The sequence below is a fragment of the Garra rufa genome, chromosome 21 (genome assembly GCF_049309525.1).
Source record: "Garra rufa chromosome 21, GarRuf1.0, whole genome shotgun sequence".
Taxonomy (NCBI): Eukaryota; Metazoa; Chordata; class Actinopteri; order Cypriniformes; family Cyprinidae; genus Garra; species Garra rufa.
The window spans coordinates 738,876-762,135 of record NC_133381.1 but is presented as its reverse complement, the minus strand read 5'-3'; the positions used below and the strand labels follow the sequence as shown (position 1 = coordinate 762,135).

Below are 23,260 nucleotides of genomic sequence, written 5' to 3'. Positions count from 1 at the left end.
GTCGAATATAGAGCTCCAGACGCAGAGATCACATCATATGACTGGCCTTGTTTTACTCTTGATTGGACAAATCACACTTTTACTCAGTTCTGGGAACTTTAAATTGTAAAGTAGTGTCATCATTTTGACTCTGATACAATACCCGACTAAAATATTTTGATACTAGATACTAGAATGACAAGTAAAGAAAAGAAAAAGTATAGATAATCCAAATGGAGGTTATAGTTATTTTATCTATTAAAACAAGCATTTAATCCCCCTTAAAAAATAACAAAATAATAAATAAAAGAGCCTAGAGGTATGTAGAGATCTTTGCAACTTTGATAAGAGCTAAAAGGATAAAGCCAAATCTTATTTCATGATATAGTCATTTTATCTCACAATAAAAAAATTTTATAGTCAATTTTTGTTATTTTATATACAAACTAAAGGACAAATACAATAAAACAAAGACACAAATGAAATGAATAAGGCCCAAATTCAGTTTTATAATTTTTTTTTTCAAATTCATTTTAATTAATAATCCTTGTTTCCCATTTTTCATTTTCTAGACTCTATTTTAATGGTTACATTTGTTATTTTCTGTAATATTTTAAATATTTTTGTATTTTATATAAAAAAGAATATCAAAAATGAACAAAATGTTAATTTTACGTAAATTTACATTTACATAATAATGCATAAATTTAATACAAATATGTTTTTAAAACAACAAAGTTTTTGTTAAGTTAGATATTTTAAATATTTGCGTATTTTATATAAAATAGTATGTAAAATATCAAAAACTTAAATTTTATATAAACATTTTTAAACACAAATGAAATAAATAGGGCCCTATGAAATTTGTTTTATTTCAAATTCCATTCATTTTTTTTTTCCAAATTTCTTGTTAATTAATAAACCCTTTTTCCCATTTCGAATTTTTCTAGACTCTATTTTAATGGTTAGATTTCTTAATATCTGTAATATATTTTCAATATAAAAAAGAATATCAAAAATGAACAAAATGTTAATTTTATTATATATATATATATATATATATATATATATAATTGTGTATTTACAATTTTCTTGAATTTTCTTATTCCTTAAATGTTGTTTTAGTACTAGTATCATTACATTAAGTAATATTTCTGTCAAGTTAAACCAAACTTTTATTTTTACATAACACATTACTTTCCATAAAAAGTAACTAAGTAACGTAATTAGTTACTTTTTTAGAGAATAACTAAATATTGTAATGCATTACTTTTCCTAAAAAGTAACTAAGTAACGTAATAAGTTACTTTTTAGGGAGTAACTCAATATTGTAATGCATTACTTTTAAAAGTAACTTTCCACAACACTAATCGTGATGCTTTTTTAGTTCCGGAATATCGTGCAACACTAGTCCTGGAAAATTTATAGTGTAAAGTCAAGAGTGATTTTAAACGTGAGCTTGGAAAAACAGAAGCAGAGGCGCTTGATTGTTTTCTGTGAGTGTGTAAATGAGATTTTATCCTCATATCCACATCATATAACCAGTTGAGCATGTGTGTCTCATTTGCATTGAATGGAGGCTGAGTACAGACAGTAGCGGAATCGTGAATGACTTTAATCAGGGTGGGACCGCGAGTGAAGGGCCTCGGGCCCCGCAGATCATGTGACCCTAAGCGGGGTATTGGGTTCATTCAGATGGCCGGCTTTGGCTGCTTGCCATACACTCGCTCTCTCTCTCTCTGTGTGTGTGTTTGAGTGTGGAGTGTTGCAGTAAAAACACTGGGCTCATGTTGAAAAGCAGGTCTGGGTTTGCTGCTCAGGGCCAAAACATACTCGCTTGCTTCTGTCTTTATTTTTGTTAGCCGTGCATCTCGTATTTTTATTTCTCTGCCTGTTTGTCAGATGTGATATCCACACACATGAACCAAAATTATAATACTGTAATAGTTAAATTCTAAAAGTGTTTTAAATATGTGAATGATGTGATTAAAAACATGTGATGACTCTTTTAACTATTGTATGTTATTATATATAAATAGTTTATAAAACACTAACAAAAACTTAAATTTTTGACATGCTGTTTTTGTAATAACTGAAAATAGTTTCAATAGTTAAAAACTTCAATTTTATTTATTATAAAATAGTCATGAAAATCTAAAAATGTTTAAGTATTAATAATTTAAACATTTTTGTATTTTATATAAAATTGTATATAAAAAATTAACAAAAATTAAAATTTTATATAATATTCTTAAATAAAAAAATATTTCTAAACACATTTAATACAAAATTGAAGTTTTTATGTTAAGTGTAAGTATTAATATTTGTGTCTTTATATAAAATAGTATATCATAGTATATGATAAGTGTATATACAGTACCTATATATATATATATATATATATATATATATATATATATATATATACGTTATATGTTGCGTACATTTTACAGGTAAATAAATAGAAATTCAGTCTCTTATGTTTATTTTTCTGCCTATTTTTTCCAGATGTGCAATCCAGTAACACATGAACCAAACACTATAATTAAATTCTAAAATTATATGACAGAATAAATTGTGAAAGTATTTTACTCACTAATTGTGTGTGCTAAATATTTGTAAATAATATTTTATATATTATGTATTGTGCATGCAAAATGTTTGTTTTGTATTCTGCAAAAAAAAAAATTCGAGTTATAAATAAAAAAGTTAGACTGTATTATTTTTTCTATTTTAAAAAAACAGGTTTAATTGTGTTACTTGCACTTGTATTTTCTTTGTAATTATTTATAAAATAATTAATAAATAAATAATTCTGAGTCAAAATGGGTTCAAAGTAAATCCTGCATTAATTTTTGTTAGTGTACACTGTAAAACAGACTTTTCAAGTTGTAAATCGACATTATTGGAGTACGTTTTACAACAAAATATTATTTTAGTCTTTTTGCTTCTACTCAATTATTTCTATATTAAGTTTCTAGCTGTAATTGTGTGCAAATTGTTTCCTAGCTTTCTTCAAGTACATCCTACCTATTTGTTTTTTCATTTTTTCATTCTAAATATATGATGGTGCTAAACACTAGAAAGCTGTCTACGTAGGCGGCACACTTGATTTAGAACAGAGCGAATACGAGGGGCATCCCGGCTCTCAAATCATTGCTTACAGGTGACTCCGTTAATATGAGGCGCCTTCTGCTTCCTTCTGGCCCCGTCTCAACTTTGCTTATCATAAATAAATAAGAGTTCCTGTAAAGCCGGCAGTCGCTGGTCAACACGTTTGTGTTTATTTACGATGGTGCCAACTTTTGAAAGTCGTCTTCCTTTCGCACAGGAAGTGGTGGCTTCTGCAGCAAGCATGATACTGTGTCACATTATCTCTGCCGGTCGAGCGCTGCAGACATGCAGCAGTTATTGTTGTTGTTGTGGAGGGTGAATAGTAATAAATGGATCGCTGATTGACTCAGAACGTATCGAAAGTGTGTCAGTGAGGTTTTGAAAAGGACAGATGAACTTCAGTGGCAATGCAGTTTGATTTCTGAGTATTGTCAATGCATTTAGAAACTGTTGCTGGAAGTTGCGTGTTGGTTTTACCACAGTGATTTTTACCACAGAAAATGGCGTTAAGTTTATCAGACAGTTTATTAGCATTTACATAAACATATAGCGTTAAATTAAGAAATGCATATCCTGTAATGTCTTTCAACAGTTTGGGGTCCGTAAGATTTGTTAATGTTACTTAAACTGTCTCTTCTGCTCAACAAGTCTGCATTCATTTTATTAATATTTTGAAATATTATTACAATTTAAAACAGCTGTTTTTCTATGTTAAAATGTAATTTATTTCTGTGGTCAAAGCTGAATTTTCAGCATCATTACTGCAGTCGTCAGTGTCACATGATTCTTCAGAAATCATTATAATATGATTTTTAGGATTTTTTGAAGAATATAAAGTTCAAAAGAAGAGCATTTATTTAAAATATAAATATTCTGTGACATTATAAATGTCTTTACTGTTGCTTTTTGATCAGTTTAATGCATCCTTGATGAATTAAAGAATTACTTTGTTTCAAAAAAGATGTTTGAAATTTCTAAATTTGATTTAGATGGAGTTTCCACATTTTATCACAAATTTATGTGTTCAATGTGCTTTTAAATTGATTTTATTTTTATATTGATTTATCAACCAAATAAAATAAAATAATCATGTAGAATTATTTTCAAGGCTTAAATGTCTAGAGACTTTCTCTGTTTATTAGGGGCAGTTCACCCAAAAAATAAACATTGTGTCAAGTTATTTCAAACCTGTATGAGTTTTTTCTTCTGCTCAACTGAAAGAAGATATTTTGAAGAATGTTGGCAACAGTCGTTGGTACCTATTGACTTCTATACTATTTTTTTCTACACTATAGAAGTCAATGGGGACCATTATGAAATATTTCTGTCACCATTATGTTTTTTTTCTATTAAACACAAAATTAAGATATTTTGAAGAATGTTGGTAATTAAACAGTTGACGGTACCCATTGACTTCTATAGTATGTTTTTCATATACACTGGAAGTCAATGGGGACCATTTTGCAACAAATTAAGGGTGAAATATTCTATATTTCTATTGAACTCAAAATTAATATATTTTGAAGAATGTTGGTAATCAAACAGTTGTCGGTACCCATTGACTTAATAATAATAATACATAATACATTTTTCTGAACTATGGAAGTCAATGGTGACCATTATGCAACAACATGAGGGTGAAATTATTCTGGCTTCATTAAGGTTTTTTTTCTATTGAACACAAAATATTTTGAAGAATGTTGGCAACCAAACAGTTGACAGTTCCCATTGACTTCTATAGTATGTTTTTTTATATACCATGGAAGTCAATTGGGACTATTACATAACAACATGAGAGTGAAATTATTTTGGCTTCATTTACTTTTTTTTTCTATTGAACAGAAAATTATATTTTGAAGAATGTTGACAACCAAACATTTGACGGTACCCATTGACTTCCATAGTATGTTTTTTTTTTATATGCTGTGGAAGTCAGTGGGGACCATTATGCAAAAACATGAGGGTGAAATTATTTTGGCATAATTTACTTTTTTTTTTTTTAACACAAAATGAAGATATTTTGAAGAATGCTGGCAACCAAATGGTTGTCGGTACCCGTTGACTTCCATTGTATTTTTTTATCTAACTATGGAAGTCAAGGGGTACTGTCAACTGTTTGGTTGCCAACATTCTTCAAAATAGGTTCATTTTGTGTTCAATAGAAAAAAAAAAAAACTTAATGAAGCCAGAAAAATTTCACCGTCACGTTTTTCTATAGTATGGAAGTCAATGGGGACCATGATGCAACAACTTGAGTGTGAAATAATTCTGCTGTCATTCATTTTTTTTCAATTGAACACAAAATGAAGATATTTTAAAGAATATTAGTAACCAAACAGTTGACGGTACCCATTGAAAATTGTTTTCTATACTGTGGAAGTCAATGGGGACCATTACGCAACATGTGGCTGAAATTATTCTGGCTTCATTTACTCTTTTTTTTCTATTGAACACAAAATGAAGATATTTTGAAGGATGTTGGCAACCAAACAGTTGACGGTACCCATTGACTCTTATAGTATACTATGGAAGTCAATGGGGACCATTACGCAACAACATAAGGGTGAAATTATTCTGGCATCATTTACTTGTTTTTTTTCCTATTGAACACAAAATATAGATAATTTGAATAATGTTGGCAACCAAACAGTTGACTGTATCCATTGACTTCCATAGTATTTTTTTCTAGACTATGGAAGTCAATGGTGACCATTACATTACAACTTAATAGTGAAATTCATTGTTAACTTTTTTTTTCTATTGAACATAAAATACAGATATTTTTAAGAATGTTGGTAATCAAACAGTTGACGGTACCCATTGACTTCTATATGTGAAGATATTTTGGAGAATGTTGGCAACCAAACTGTTGTCGGTACCTATTGACTCATAGTATACTATGGAAGTCAATGGTGACCATTACACAACAACTTTAGGGTGAAATAATTCTGCCATCATTAATTTTTTTGTCTATTAAACACAAATTGAAGACATTTTGAATAATGTTGGCAACCAAACAGTTGACGGTACCCATTGACTCTTATAGTATACTAAGGCAAGTCAATGGGGACCATTATGCAACAACATGTGGCTGAAATTATTCTGGCTTCATTTACTCTTTTTTTTTTCTATTGAACATAAAATGAAGATATTTTGAAGAATGTTGGCAACCAAACAGTTGACGGTACCCATTAACTTCTATAGTATGTTTTTTATATGCTATGGAAGTCTATGGGGACCATTACACAACAACTTAATAGTGAAATTCATCATTAACTTTTTTTTCTATTGAACATAAAATACAGATATTTTGAATAATGTTGGCAACCAAACAGTTGACGGTACCCATTGACTCTTATAATATACTATAGAAGTCAATGGGGACCATTACGCAGCAACGTGAGGGTGAAATTTTTCTAGCTTCATTACGTTTTTTTTTTTTCTATTGAACACAAAATGAAGATATTTTGAAGAATGTTGGCAACCAAACAGTTGACGGTACCCATTGACTTCTATAGTATGTTTTTTATATGCTATGGAAGTCTATGGGGACCATTACACAACAACTTAATAGTGAAATTCATCATTAACTTTTTTTTTCTATTGAACGTAAAATACAGATATTTTGAATAATTTTGGCAACCAAACAGTTGACGGTACCCATTGACTCTTATAATATACTATAGAAGTCAATGGGGACCATTACGCAGCAACATGAGGGTGAAATTATTTTGGCATAATTTACTTTTTTTTTTTTGAACACAAAATGAAGATATTTTGAAGAATGTTGGCAACCAAACAGTTGACGGTACCCATTGACTTCTATAGTATGTTTTTTATATGCTATGGAAGTCTATGGGGACCATTACACAACAACTTAATAGTGAAATTCATCATTAACTTTTTTTTCTATTGAACATAAAATACAGATATTTTGAATAATGTTGGCAACCAAACAGTTGACGGTACCCATTGACTCTTATAATATACTATAGAAGTCAATGGGGACCATTACGCAGCAACGTGAGGGTGAAATTTTTCTAGCTTCATTAAGTGTTTTTTTTTTTTTCTATTGAACACAAAATGAACCTATTTTGAAGAATGTTGGCAACCAAACAGTTGACGGTACCCATTGACTTCCATAGTTAGATAAAAAATACAATGGAAGTCAATAGGGACTGGAAACTCATACATGTTTGAAAAAGCTCAAATGTGAGTAAATGATGACACAATTGTCATTTTTGGCTGAACTGTCCCTTTAAGTGTTTAGATTTAGGTGGTTAGTTTAGTTTAAGTGTTTTAAAGTAGTTTTCACGTCATTCTCCCGCAGGTGACCCGTGTGAAGAGGCTTTACGCTGGCCGGAACGAAGGACTCGGCCGATCTGGATAGACTGACGGTCTGCCACCGGAGAGCATGACGACAGACGTGGTGATCGTGAAGGAGGGATGGCTCCACAAGCGAGGTGCGTTCATGCTTTAACGCGTATCGATCAGCTCTGATAGCGTGCTGAACATTAGCTCTGAGTGCAAACAGAGGAAGAGCGATTTGCATGAGAGAACAGAGCGGCTCGAGCGCTTTCCCTTCAGGCTGCTTTCACACACAGATAGCGGAAGCTCTAGTAAACAAGTCACTAAAGCATCAAGAGTGCTGACTGAGTTCATAACGAATCAAAGATTCGTTTGATCGGCTGATTCTGGAGTTTCCCTGAAAGGCTCGGGACATTTTGAGTTTGTGTTTCTGAACTCCTACACAATCATTTATAGTCCACATGAGCATAAGTTCACCCTTATTACCGTCTAAAATACCGGTTACTGAGTGTGATTCATAAGTAATGTTATTCAAAAGACAAAATTTGTTATTGAGGTTAGTTAATGCATGACATGCATCAACACTATCATGAATGCGTATATCTTGTAAATGCAAAAGTTGCCATGGTTTTGGAGCACACTAGCTTATTAGATACTTATAAAGCTGACATATTTATACTAAAAGCTGAAATTTCTTGGGGACAACATTGTTGCATTTTAATAATGTATTACTAAATGTCAAAATTATAATAATAGTAATACTAGTAGTTATAATAATAATAAATAAATAAAATTAAATTTGTAATAATTAATACATTGAAAAATACTGAGCAAATTAATATTAAAATAATGAAATGAATTATTTAAAATTAAATTCCAGGATTATTGTAGTGTGCAAAAGAGCAATATTTTTTTTTGATTTTATAAACTTTTGTTTTTGTTAGAATATATATAATTGTTCATGTTAGTTCACAGTGCATTATTAATTTAATTGCATTTTATTGCTTTTTTTATATAGAAGCCTGTATTTTAAAAAGTTATTGCGACGTTTATCTCACAATTCAGATTTTTCTTTTCTCAGAAATGTAAGATTTAAAGTCGGTATTTTGTGATTTTAAACTCACAACTGTGAGAAAAAAGTCAGAATTATGACTATATATCGCAATTGTGACTATTTCTCAGAATTGGAAGAAATAAAGTCCAAATTCTGACTTTATATCACGCAATTTTGACTTTTTATTTCACAGTTGTGAGTTTATATCACGCATTTGCAACTTTGTTTCTCAGAACTGCAAGTTTATATCTCACAATTCCGAGAAAAAAGTCAGAATTGAGAGATAAAAGGGGCTTCTATATTTTTAGGTTTATTGCATTTTAATAATTATGATTATGATTAAATGTGAAAATTCTACTACTACCACTACTAATATTAAATATAATAAATTATTAATATATAGAAAACATTTATAATAATTATATTAATACAATTAAAAAAATACAAAAAATTAAAAAACACAACAAAATTACTAAAACTTTAACTAAAATTATAATGAAATTTTTATTGCATTTTAATAATGTATGACTAAATGTCAAAATGCTACTACTACTACTACTACTACTAATACTACTAATAATAAATATAATAAATAAATACATTTATAATAAATAATTAATTAATAAAAATGAATATTATAAATGAATTATAATGCTTTAGAAATATTGTTCATTACAGTTTATTACAGTTAACTAAAACCAAAACTAAAATTAAAACCATAAAAAAATATATATATTGCAACACTTGTCATTTTAATTTGGTTTATCTTGATGTACTAAAATAACTCAAGTTAAATATTAAATATAATTAGATCAAAAACAATAATTGGTGTAAAATGAAAAAAATTTAACTAAAATTATAATGAAAAAAGAAAATATTAACTAAAACTATGATAGTATCTCAATTATACTAAAATAACACTGGTTCATTGTTAGCTTATGTTATTTACCACACTAATGTTAACAAATGAACCCGTACTATAAAACAAAACAAACAACATAGTTTTTCACTAAAATTAAGACCTTAAGCATCATTGTGTGCCATATATAGACACTTTTCGCCGTCCAATCAAGTCCACATAAATAAGAATCAATGCTTTTAATGGAACATTCTGTTTTACTAAATACGTCACGTTAGGTTTGAAAAATGGGTTACGATTGGTTACCATTTTTTTTTGAGTGCCCAATCAACAACTGATGCATAGAACCAAGCCCCTCCCTCTTTTTTATTCAGCTGTGCATCATAAAGCAGAAAAAAGAGATAGGTTGCTGATTCAGTTTAATTGCAAATATGAATACAAAGACTATTGAATGTGATCGTATTGTTTTGAATGTGTTAAATCTGGAATATTAATGTGCAGATGACTAGTCAAACTTGTCAGCTGGTCGTGTTATGGTTACTTTAGTGTTTGAGGTGCTTTTAGCAACATGTTCACACATTTCTGTGCATGCGTGTTGAATGAACTCGTATCACATCCACCCTGCTAACCAGAGCTGCTGTTTAGAGACACAAACGGTGGCGTGTGATGGTTTTAGCAGAAGATCCACTCCGCTGTGACGTCAGACGGCCGTCTGGTTAACCAGAACAGGAAACAGGGAGGAGGTGGTGAAGGGGAAGGACCGTTATTTAGATCTCGGCGGCTGATACAGAAAAATGTGAATGGAGGGTCCGCAGGGACGGGAAGTGTGTTTTCCTCTAGAAATAATGTCTGGCTCTTCGACTGTAATAATGTCTGTGACTTTTCCCCCAGTTATGTGGTGCGCATACTCATTTAAAAGTGAAAGCAAATGTTTTTTAAACGAAATACTTTCATTCGTCAAGGATGCTTTAAATTGAATAAAAAAAGGGAGAGTAAAGACATTTATAATGTTGCTAAATATTTCTGTTTCAAGTAAATGCTGCTCTTTTGAACTTTCTATTCATCTGTGAATCCTAAAAAATAAAATGTATCACATTTTCCACAAACAATTTGGGCTGAACAACTGTTTTTAACATTGCTAAATTAATCAGAAATGTTTCTTGAGCAGCAAATCAGCATATTAGAATGATTTCTGAAGAATCGTGTGAAAATTCTAAGAAATAAATTCAAAATTGAGTGATATAAATAAAAATAATAAAAATAAAATAATATATGATATAAACTTGCAATTCTGATAAATAGTTGCAATTGTATGATATAAACTCACAATTCTAAGAAATAAAGTCACAGTTGCATGATATAAACTCCAAATTCTGAGAAATAAAGTCAAAATTGTAATATAAACTTGCAATTGCGAGTACTAAAGTCAGAATTGCATGATATAAACTTCCAATTCTAAGAAATAAATGCAAAATAGAGTGATATAATTCCGCAATTCTCAGAATTGCATGATATAAACTCGCAATTCTGAAAAATAGTTGCAACTGTGTGATATAAACTCGCAATTGCGAGTTATAAAATCAGTATTGCATGATGTAATCTTGCAGTTCTGATAAATAGTTGCAAATGTGTGATATAAACTCACAATTGCGAATTATAAAGTCAGAATTGCATGATATAAACTCGCAATTCTGAAAAATAGTTGCAACTGTGTGATATCAACTCGCAATTGCGAGTTATAAAATCAGTATTGCATGATGTAATCTTGCAGTTCTGATAAATAGTTGCAAATGTGTGATATAAACTCACAATTGCGAATTATAAAGTCAGAATTGCATGATATAAACTCGCAATTCTGAAAAATAGTTGCAACTGTGTGATATCAACTCGCAATTGCGAATTATAAAGTCAGAATTGCATGATATAAACTTGCAATTCTAAGAAATAAAGTCACAATTGCATGTTATAATAGTGAGTTATAAAATCAGAGTTTATATCTCGCAATTCTGACACTATATATAGCAATTTTGACTTTATAACTATAGCAATTGTGCGCTTATATCTCACAGTTCTGAGAAAAAAAGAGATTTATTTATTTTATTTAGTGGCAGAAATGGGCTTCCATAGAAAACGGCTATTTTAAATTGTAAAAATATTTACCATTTTTACAGTTTTTCAGTAAATAAATGCAGCCCTGGTGAGCAGAAGAGTCTTCTTTCAAAAAAAAACAAACATTAAAGAGTCCGTCTGACCCCAAACTTTTGAATGGAAGTGTAAATACTTTAAATTATTTTCAGATTTACTTGGTAAAGTTTCAGTCTGAAATCCTTACACACACACACACACACACACACACACACACATGCATCTCTCTCTTCGTCTCTCTCCCGTCAGGAGTGTTTGTCCGGTCAGCTGTCAGAGCGCCAGCAGCTGTGCCCAGTGAAATGTCACCGGGACTGTCCGTGTGTTTTGATTGGACGGCGTCCGTCCCCATCGGCCAGAGCAAAAGGCTTCTGGTGGACGGGTGAAGATGTCACGTCACTGTCAGCTCACCTTTGCCACCGTCTGCCATCACACAGACGGTTTGTTTAGTGCGTTTGACCCGTCTCGATGCCCGCTGTCCAGAGACAACACACGCTCTGAGTTTAATACAACGGTGTGGAATCTGACAGCGTCCGTCCAAGAAGAATGTGAGTGCGTGTCCGTAGATTTGAGCTCTTCTAGTTTCAAGAACATACAGACTATTCAGTGCAAGGCGCTGTTCTTCAGTATTTCTGTCCGGTTTTCCAGTACAAATATCTAAACATTCTTAAATCAAGACACATTTGCTTAAGATGCAAAATGACGCAAGATAAGAATTGAGTTTATACTTAAAACAGGAACAAATATCTGCCAGTGGTGTCAGAAAAGTAAACTTATTTCTCTTTGAGTTATGTTGATTTTTCTGACCCCACTGGCAGATCATTTTTTTCTTGTTTCAAAGGAATAGTTCACCCAAAAATTAAAATGTGCTGAAAATGTCCTCACCCTTAGGGCATCCAAGATTAGGATGAGTTTGTTTCTTCCTAAAGTTTGGAGAAATGTGTTGTTCCATCATCTTCTTCAGTGAATGGGTGCCGTCAGAATGAGAGTCCAAACAGCTGCTAAAAACATCACAATAATCCACAAGTAATGGTTGCTATGATGTTAAAATATTATGAGTGGTTGCCTGGGTGTTGCTATGATGTTAGAATGTTATGAGTGGTTGCCTGGGTGTTGCTATGATGTTAGAATGTTATGAGTGGTTGCTTGGGTGTTGCTATGATGTTAGAATGTTATGAGTGGTTGCTTGGGTGTTGCTATGATGTTAGAATGTTATGAGTGGTTGCTTGGGTGTTGCTATGATGTTAGAATGCTGCTATGTGGTTGCTAGGATGTTGCTAGAGTGTTGCAAGTGGTTGCCTGGGTGTTGCTATGATGTTAGAATTTTGCGAGTGGTTGCCTTGTTGCTATGTGGATTCTAGAATAATGTTGGAGTGTTGTAAGTGGATGCCTGGGTGTTGCTATGTGGTTGCTAGAATGATGCTAGAGCTTTGCAAGTGGTTACCTGGGTGTTGCTATGATGTTAAAATGTTGCAAGTGGTTGCCTTGGTTTTGCTTTGTGGTTGCTAGGATGATGCTAGAGTGTTGCAAGTGGTTGCCTGGGTGTTGCTATGGTGTTAGAATGTTATGAATAGTTGCCTTGTTGCGATGTGTTTTCTAGAATGATGTTAGAGTGTTACGAGTGGTTGCCTTGGTGTTGCTATGTGGTTGCTAGGATGATGCTAGAGTGTTGCGAGTGGTTGCCTGGGTTTTCCTATGATGTTCGAATTTTGCGAGTGGTTGCCTCGGTGTTGCTATGGTGTTACAATGTTATGAGTGGTTGCCTTGTTGCTATGCGGTTTCTAGAATGAAGTTCGAGTGTTGGGAGTGGTTGCCTGGGTATTGCTATGATGTTAGAATGTAATGAGTGGTTGCTTGGGTGTTGCTATATTGTTAGAATGTTGCGAGTGGTTGCCTTGTTGCTATGTGGTTTCTAGAATGATGTTAAGAGTGTTGCGAGTGGTTGTCTGGCTGTTGCTATGATGTTAGAATTTTGCAAGTGGTTGCCTGGGTGTTGCTATGATGGTAAAATGTTATAAGTGGTTGCTTGGGTGTTGCTATGATGTTAGAATGTTGCGAGTGGTTGCCTGGGTGTTGCTAGGATGTTAAAATTTTGAGAGTGGTTGCCTGGGTGTTGCTATGGTGTTAAAATGTTGTGAGTGGTTGCCTTGGTGTTGCTAAGTGGTTGCTAGGATGATGCTAGAGTGTTACAAGTGGTTGTCCATCAGTTAACATCTTGAGAAGCCAAAAGCTAAAACAAATCTATCATTAGGACCTTTTTTTTTTTTAAGTAAAATACTCCATGAGAATGCTTCCTCCAGTGAAAATTGTATTATGTATTATGGACTCAGATTTTAGTTAAACTTCTTGATGATAGATTTGTTTCAGTTTTTGTCTTCTCAAGAAGTTAACTGATGGACTGGAGTGGTGTGGATTACTTGTGGAGTATTATGATGTTTTTATCCACTGTTTGGACTCTCATTCTGATAGCACTCATTCACTGGTGAGCATCTACTGAGAAAGAAATTGTTTTTGCAGTTTCAAGTGATTTTTCACTTGTTGTTGTCAAAGCTGCTGCGTAGAAATGCAAATGTTCTTATCGTGAAGTATTATACAATATCTCTACCAAACCCATTGTTATTCCTTCAGGATCGTTTTGATGAAATGCTGGTTCATGTCCACAGTTAATTAAGCTCTGTTGGATTGGGGAATATTTAAAGTTCACCCTATTTACCATAAAATGAAACTGTTATCATTTACTCGCCACTTACACAAAAGGAGGTGTTTAGATATTCACGCTGCTCTTTTCACATGCTTTAGAAGAATACAATGTCCAAAAAGGAGCACAAAGAAGTACCACAAATAGTCCATAATTAGCTGAGTATTCAGTTTTGACTGTTCCTTTAATGCATAGCATTCCTGTAGCTCAAATAGCAATGCCAAGGTCATTGTTTTGAATCATAGGCAATGCAGGAACTGATTAAATGAATCTGCCGAGTGCATGAATGGAAGCACCAAACACTCAGAAGATGCATTTTTGTTGCATTTGTTGCACGTTGATCACTAGTAGTATCTTGGGCTTGTTGATGAAGTATAATGACAGATTTCCGAAGCGTGAGGGTTTTTGTCTCAGTGATGGTTCCTCTATGAATCCAGGTCATTGTGCTCTTGTCTATAAATATAGTTTAACAGCAGCAGCCGAGGGATTTCTTCTGCGTTATAAAGAGGATTCAAAGTTTGTTATAGTCTGCATTCAGTTCTCCAGCTACGGAAACGCTCCATAAACGGCATCGACCTCACAATCCCTGTACTGTAGAAGGTCACATTCTAGATCTGAGAATGACCTGGTGCTTTCGCTTCCTGCTTTAAAACATCATTAACCTGCCCATTCTGTATTGATGTTCATGTGTGTGTGCTGGAAACTGACATTACTTTGTTCCCTCTTTTCTTTGTGCCACTTTTTGTCCATATCTCTTTTCAAGTTCAGCAATCAGAATGTGCTTTCTTTATTCATGTTCCTGCTCTTACTGTGAACAATTCATCAATGATGTTTCTCTTCAGAAATAATTGTATTGTAAAAAGACAATATTTTGTATACTTGGAATAATGTACATGTATTAAGAAACTAATACATGTCCATTTGTATTTAATAGGGTTTGTGAGTGCGAATGAACATCTATTTAGTGTTTTGAGACATTCTGTAGGACTGTTTTGTCTGCCAGAGCTCAGCAGTTTGAGATCTTCTCTCTTTGTTTCAGCATGTGGAGGGGATTGACGTCATATGTTCGTCCGATTCATTCCAGCTAACGTAAAGAGGTTATGTTTTACAAAGCCAAAAATGTACTGTTTTTCTGCCAAGTGAGGACATGATGAAACATCAAAGAACCAGCCAAAGAACATCAGGGCCAAGAGCTCAGTGAAGGCCATTAAAACTGAGGCCTGATTCATGAGCTGAGCTCTCCATTATCTGAGCTGTGACTGGCTTTCTGTAAAGAAACGTCCCCTCGTTACACTAATGAAGGGGAAATTAGATAGAATAGGGGGAAGTGAATTTATGACTTATTTACTGGATGACGGTACTTTATGGATTTCTTTTGTCCAAAAGACAAAGTAGAAATAAAGAAATCACACAAAAATAGACATATACATTTTCTAAAAAAAAATGTTGTTCGAATGTTGTGAATGGTTGCCAGGGTGTTGCTATGTGGTTGTCAGGATGTTACTATGATGCTAGAGTGTTGTTAGTGGTTGTCTGAGTGTTGCTATGTTGCTAGAGTGTTGTGTGTGGTTGCCAGGGTGTTGCTATGTGGTTGCTAGGATGATTGTAGATCATTAAATGGTCGCCAGGGTGTTGCTATGTGGTTGTCTGAGTGTTACTATGATGCTTGAGTGTTGCAAGTGGTTGCCTGGGTTTTGCTTTGTGGTTGCTAGGATGATGCTGGAGTGTTAAGTGGTTGCCAGGGTGTTGCTATATGGTTGTCTGAGTGTTACTATGATGCTTGAGTGTTGCAAGTGGTTGCCTGGGTTTTGCTTTGTGGTTGCTAGGATGATGCTTGAGTGTTAAGTGGTTGCCAGGGTGTTGCTATGTGGTTGTCTGGGTGTTACTATGATGCTAGAGTGTTGTAAGTGGTTACCCGAGTGTTGCTAAGTGGTTGCTAGGATGATGCTGGAGTGTTAAGTGGTTGCTAGGGTGTTGTTATGATGCTAGAGTGTTGCTTTGTGTTTACCAGGTTGTTGCTATGTGGTTGCCATGGTGGTATGATGCTAGAGTGTAGCAAGTGGTTGCCTGGGTGTTTTTATGTGGTACCTAAGATGATGCTAGAGTCTTTTAAGTGGTTGCCAGGGTGTTGTTATGATGCTAAAGTGTTGTGAGTGGTTGCTTAGGTGTTGCATTGGTTGCTAGAATGTTGCTAGAGTGTTTGCCAGGGTGTTGCTATGTGGTTGATAGAGTGTTATGATGCTAGAGTGTTGCTTTGTGTCTGCCATGGTGGTGTAATGATGAGTGTTGCAAATGGTTGCCTGGGTGTTGCTATGTGGTTGTCAGGGGGGTGTTATAATACTAGAGTGTTATGAGTGGTTGCCAAGGCATTGATCTGTGATTGCTGGGACAATGCTAGAGTGTTGTTTTGTGGTTGCCTGGGTGTTGCTATGTGGTTGTCAGGGTGTTGTTATGATACTACAGTGTTATGAGTGGTTGCCTGGGTGTTGCTAGGGTGTTGTTGTTGTTGTTGTTATGATGTTAGAGTGTTGCTTTGTGGTTGCCTGGGTGTTGCTATATGGTTGCTACAATGATGCTAGAGTGTTAAGTGGTTGCCAGGGTGTTGCCCTGATGTTGCCTGGACTGTTATGAGTGGTTGCCAGGAGTTGATATGCCATTGCTATTTTTTGTGATCTGATTTCAATTTTATGTAAATGTTCTGTGGGATGTTTTCAGCAGGTGAATATGATGCATCTGATCACTTCAGCAACACACATGATTTGAGGAATCATTCTAGCCTAGAGCACAAACGCAGCACATACACATTCAGCTTTAATACAGTGTCTCAGAAACACAGTTGTCAAGTCACCTTTATTTATTTAGTGCTTTATACAATAGAGATTGTGTCAAAGCAGCTTTATAGTATTAATCAAGAAAATGGTGTCGATAATGTAAGATGACAATATTAAACACTCAGTTTTTCAGTCAAAGTCAGTTCATCATTGTTGACTTGTGTGTTTCAGATGTTAGATGTGTGCAGTTGCATGTAAAGACGGGTTGCTCGTATGATTAGAGAGCACCGGGCGTCACTGGTGGTCTAGTCTGGGTGTGTCTGTGGCTGTAGGTTGTGTATGTCTGTGTATGAGGGTGTGCCGCTCGGCTTTAAATTCACAAAACTCACATCTCAAACTCTGAGTTTGACACTGACACATCTCTGTTACCTCTGCCATAGATCTACCTTTTAAAAAACGTTCTTTTGTGTCTCTTTTTTAGCTTTCACTTTCAGTTACTTTCACTTTTTTCTCTTTACTAGCATTGTAGATATGATGGCAAGTATCTCTTAACACTTTTAGTACACCAATTTTCTCACCTTTTTCTGTTACTTTTTTATTTGTGCACAGTTAATTTGCCATGATGGCAAGGGATTTGTATCCTTTTTGTTCTCACAATTTACAGATGTCACCAAAAGTACCTGCTGAACACTAATTGGCTCATTTTAGCTTCAGGCGACACTGTCATGGATCGTGTTGCACTGGTGCGGAAAGCACCAGCTTTATTGACCGGCTTCTACACGGTTTCCTAGAATCAGTGTACAATCTGGTTTACATCAGTCATGTTTATACTTGATACACTGAGCACTTTTAGAGCTATGGCTAAATTTGTATATCACAATATGAGTCATTTAATTTCACACTAACTGTATATTTATATATATACACTACCGTTTATGAGTTTTGGGGTCAGTAAGATGACTTTAATGTTTTGGAAAAAATTGTTCACCAAGTCTGCATTTACAGTTGCATTCGAAATTATTCAACTCACCAGAGACTGCAGTACTTTACATATACAAGCTTTTCTGAAGATCCAAGACTTAAAATTGCATGTACAACAGTTTACTGGCATTTTGAATGTGATAATGTTAATATATATATATATAATGTAATGTTTTTACAAAGAACCTCTTCTGCATTTGAAAGGTTCCATGGATGTTCAAGGTTCTTCAAAGAGCCATTGATGCCAATAAAGAACCTTTATTTTTTAAGAATGAAGCCCATTACACTCTTAAAAATAAAGGTGCTTTAAAAGGTTCTTCACAGCGATGCCGTAGAAGAACCGTTTTTGGTTTCACAAAGAACCATTCAGACAGCAATTCTTTAAAGAACCATCTGTTTCTTACCCTTTTATAATCTGAAGAACCTTCTTTCACCACAAAGAACCTTAAAAAATCTTACTTTAACTTTAAATTTTTAAAACTTTAAATTTCTAGAACCTTAGATTTTTAAAAAACAGTATTTTTTTTAGAATTTTACATTTTAGAACCTTAGATTTTTAAAATTTGGACATTTTAGAACTTTGCATTGTCAACCTGACATTTAAAACTTTTATTTAAATTTTTTAACTTTATTTTAGAATCTTAGATTTTTAAAATCTGAACCATTTAGAACCTTAGATTTTTAAAACCTTATTTATTTAGGAACTTTACAATTAAGGTTTTGAAAATACAAAGTTCTAAAAAAATTAAGGTTCTAAAATGTTCAGAATTTTAAAATCTAAGGTTTTGAAAATGTAAAGTTCTAAAAAATATATATCAGGTTTTAGAAACCTACGTTTCTAAAAATGTAAAGTTCTAAAAATTTAAGGTTCAAAAAAGTAGGCTTCTAAAAATCTAACATTCTAAAGTCTATGGTTTCAAAAAATCCAAGCTTGGTTCTAAAATGTTCTGATTTTAAAAATCTAAGGTTCTAAAATGTAAAGTTCTTTTTATTTTAAGTTTTGAAAATCTAAAGTTCTAAACAAAAAAACAGGTTTTAAAAACCTAAGGTTCTAAAAATGTAAAGTTTTAAAAATGTAAGGTTATAAAAAGTAGGCTTCTAAAAATCTAACATTCTAAAATCTATGGTTCTAAAAATCCAAACTTGGTTCTAAAATGTTCTGATTTTAAAAATAAAAGGTTCTAAAAGGTAAAGTTGTAAATATGCCAGGTTTTGAAAATCTAAAGTTCTAAAATAAGATTCTAAAAATCTAAGGTTCTAAAATGTTCCGATTTTTAAAATCTAAGGTTCTAAAATGTAAAGTTCTTTTTATTTTAGGTTTTGAAAATCTAAAGTTCTAAACAAAAATATCAGGTTTTAAAAACCCATGGTTCTAAAAATATAAAGTTCTAAAAAATTAAGGTTCAAAAAAGTAGACTTCTAAAAATCTAACATTCTAAAATACTGTATATGGTTTCAGAAATCCAGGCTTGGTTCTAAAATGTTCAGATTTTAAAAATCTAAGGTTCTAAAATGTAAAGTTGTAAATATGCCAGGTTTTGAAAATCTAAAGTTCTAAAATAAATAAGGTTTTAAAAATCTAAGATTCTAAAATAAAGTAAAAAAAAAAAAATTACAATTAAAATTTTTAAAACCTGACATAAGAACGTAACATTTTAGAATGTTAGCTTTTTAGAAGCTTACTTTTTTAACTTTAATTTTTTAAAACTTTACATTTTAGAACCTTCGATTTTTAAAACCTTAATTTTTTATTAAAGGTTCTTCATGAAACTTTTTAAACAAAAAAGGTTCTTCAGGTATCGTGAAGCACCTTTATTTTTAAGAGTGTACCGCATGTCATGAAGTGCTCCTAAAAGAGCTAATTTCTCATCCGACTGGCCTATGATGATCTCTTTCCCATGTATGCATGTCTCCTCTCCTCTGACTCTATTCATCAGTGTCCAAACGTGACAGCTGAGGCGTGCCGTCAGCGCCGGTGCTCTGGCTGGAAGGGGCAGCGGCGGATCACGGCTCCCCGGGTGGAGCGCGCTCTGTCTGCTGTCTGGAGGCCAGCAGGTCCCTGTGCTGCGGGTGATGGCAGACAGGCTCCTGCTAAATGTGCTGGAGAGATGTAAATTGCCAGAGTGCAGCTGTCAGAAGGGAGGGCGAGCGCGCGTGTGTGTGCGCGCCAGCAGGGTCCGCTTCTGTCTGCGTATCTGCCGCAGCGGCGCACCCGCTGTGTGCTTACTTTTCTGTGCCGAAACCTCCTGCTCTGCAATTGTGCTGCGCGTCCGGCCCATTTTTCTCTTGTTCACTCTGCCTTCATCTTCAGTCTCTCTCTTTCTTTTTCTCCTCTTCTGTTTCTGAGTGTTTCTGATCGCTGTGGTCTCGCCCAGCTCTGACATCCATCATAGTGGGGATCTTCAGCTGTTAGAGTTGCTGTTGTTCCAGAATGTGTTTGTCAAGTGGGTGAGAGAGATGATTCTTTGTATTTAGATGAGTAAAGTTATACGAGTGAAAAGAGGTTTCAAACAATTACACAATCACACAAAGGTTGTTTGATGCAAGTGTTGAAGATTTAACATTAATGTTACATTACAGGAATTTGATATAATGCTGAAACTAGAAATTTAGAAGCTTGGATTTTAGAATGTTAGATTTTTAGAAGCTTACTTTTTTGAACCCTAGATATTTAGAACCTTAGATTTTTAAAATCTCAACATTCTAGAACCTAGGATTTTTAAAACCCTAGATTTTTAAAACCTTTTTTTTTAACTTTAGATTTTCAAAACCTGACATATTTAGAACTTTACACAATTACAACCTTAGATTTTAGAACCTGAGATTTTTAGAAGCTTATTTTTTTTAAACCTTAGATATTTATAACCTTACATTATAGAAACTTACATTTTTAAAGTCTCAACATTCTAGAACCATGGATTTTTTAAACCTTAGATCTTTAAAACCTTAATTTTTAGAACTTTAGATTTTCAAAACCTGACATATTTAGACCATTACATTTTAGAACCTTAGATTTTAGAATGTTAGATTTTTAGAAGCTGACTTTTTTGAACCTTACATTTAGATGTAACTTTAGATTTTCAAAACCTGACATATTGAGAACCTTACATTTTAGAACCTTAGATTTTTAAAATCTCAACATTCTAGAACCATGGATTTTCAAAACCTTAATTTTTAGAACTTTAGATTTTCAAAACCTGACATATTTAGAACTTTACAATTTAGAACTTTAGACTTTACAATGTTAGATTGTTAGAAGCCTACGTTTTTAACTTTGTTTTTAAAACTTCAAATTTTTAAAACCTTAGATTTTTAAAACCTTAATTTCTTAGAATTTTAAATTTTCAAAACCTGACACACTTTAGAACCTTAGATTTTAGAATGTTAGATTTTTAGAAGCTTACATTTTTAGAACTTTAAATTTTTAGAACCTTAGATTTTTAAAACTTGATATTTTTAGAACTTTAGATTTAAAAAAATAATCCTGACATATTTAGAACTCTACATTTTAGAACCTTAGATTTTTTAAAATCTGAACATTTTAGAACCTTAGATTTTTAAAATCTTATTTTTTTAGAACTTTAGATTTTCAAAACCTGACCTATTTACAACTTTACATTTTAAAATCTTAGATTTTTAGCAGCTTACTTTTTTGAACATTAAATTTTTAAACTTTACATCCAAATATAACATATTTAGAACTTTACATTTTAGAACCTTAGGTTTTTAAAATCTGAAATTTTAGAACCTTAGATGTTTTTTAATGTGTTTTTTAGAACTTTAGATTTTCAAAACCTCACATGTTTAGGACTTTAAATTTCTAGAACCTTAGATTTTTAAAACCCGATTTTTTTTTAGAATCTTACATTTTAGAACCTTGGATTTTTAAAACTTTAGAATTTCAAAACCTGACAGATGTAGAAAGTTACATTTTAGAAACGTAAAATTTTTAGAATGTTACATTTTAGAAGCTTAGTTTTTTAAGCTTAGATCTTTTAAAATTTTACATTTTTAGAACTTTTAATTTTAAAAACCTGATATTTTTTAGGACTTTACATTTTAGAACCTCATATTTGTAATCTTAGCTTTTAGAACTTACAAACCTTACATTTTTAGAAGCGTTTGCTGAGCTAGTCGTTAATTTTAGAGGTCAGTGACAGAAGAGAAACACAGACATGTCTCTTCCTGCACTCTTACAAATAAAGGTGCTTCAACATTTTTTGTCTAAATGGTTTCATAAAGAACCTTAAACATCTGAAGAACCTTTCTGTTTCACAAAAGGTTCTTTGTGGCGAAAGAAGGTTCTTCTTAAAAAGGTAAGAAAGAAATGGTTCTTCAAAGAACCTTTGACTGAATGGTCAAAAATGTGGAACCAAAAATGGTTCTTCTATGGCATCGCTTGAAGAACCTTCTAAAGCAACTATATTTTTAAGAGCTTGTCTAATTGGACACTTTAATAGAAAAAAACATGTGCATGTAGAATTGCTTACATGCATACATGTCAATGCTCATTGTGTTCATACACAATCTTTCATGCACATATCAGGATTTATAAAAAATAAACTTTGGATTGTGCATATGCATTTGTTTACTCCTGTGAGTGAAGAATAATGAAATAGAATGATGTAGTCTGTGTCTCATATTTTCATAGTGTCTTGTAGGCTAATGTTAACATATTATCACATGCATATGGAAATTATATGCAGATGAGGTTATGCATAGCCAAATTGCCTCCATATATGGTTATTTTGGGGATGATTTGTAGATGCATGTATGCATATCTTTCACTGACTGGGATGTCTAAAGGCAATTTGGTGCAGATTCTTGCAATCGTACGGTTTTATAAATCAGACACGTTTGTGCTTATGGAAAATCTGCCTTTTGTGCATACACAGACTTTTAGGATGAAATCTATGCAAAGTTGTAGACATAAGGCCCCAGATGTTAGTCAAAAGTCTGGCCTTGCAGGATTTTTAGTACTGCTATGCTGTTACAACTCTGGATTTTTTTTTTTTTGTCGAAAATGACCTTTAAAAGTTGCCCCGTTCAGCGTCTGTGCCATTCGACAGCATTTTTTTTGTTTTTAAATAACTGTTGAATATTTAATAGATTAATGACTTGCGTCATTCACACAAAGCATCAGTAACAAACTTTTCTGGCAGTTTTACAACAACTTGCTGATAAATAATTGCTGATAAGCTGATAAATGTTTCATGGATGATCATATTATGCATGTGACAATAGAAAACAGAAGGAAGTAAGTTCAGAATCAAAGATCCATTAAGAAACTCAATATTTCACTCAAGATTTTCTTGTAAAGTGACAAAACAGTCACTGAGCACTGAAGAAACCTT

The 23,260-nt window shown here is 33.0% G+C and overlaps 1 protein-coding gene across 1 annotated transcript in view; it reads left to right on the top strand.

The window, feature by feature from the left end:
* LOC141296202 (RAC-alpha serine/threonine-protein kinase-like) overlaps positions 1-23,260 on the top strand; it is a 53,182-nt gene that overhangs the window by 2,461 nt on the left and 27,461 nt on the right. The window contains exon 2 of the mRNA XM_073827478.1: positions 7,424-7,556. Within this exon, the coding sequence (XP_073683579.1) occupies positions 7,508-7,556 (49 nt within the window). The 5' untranslated portion in view covers positions 7,424-7,507. The remainder of the gene's footprint in view (positions 1-7,423; positions 7,557-23,260) is intronic.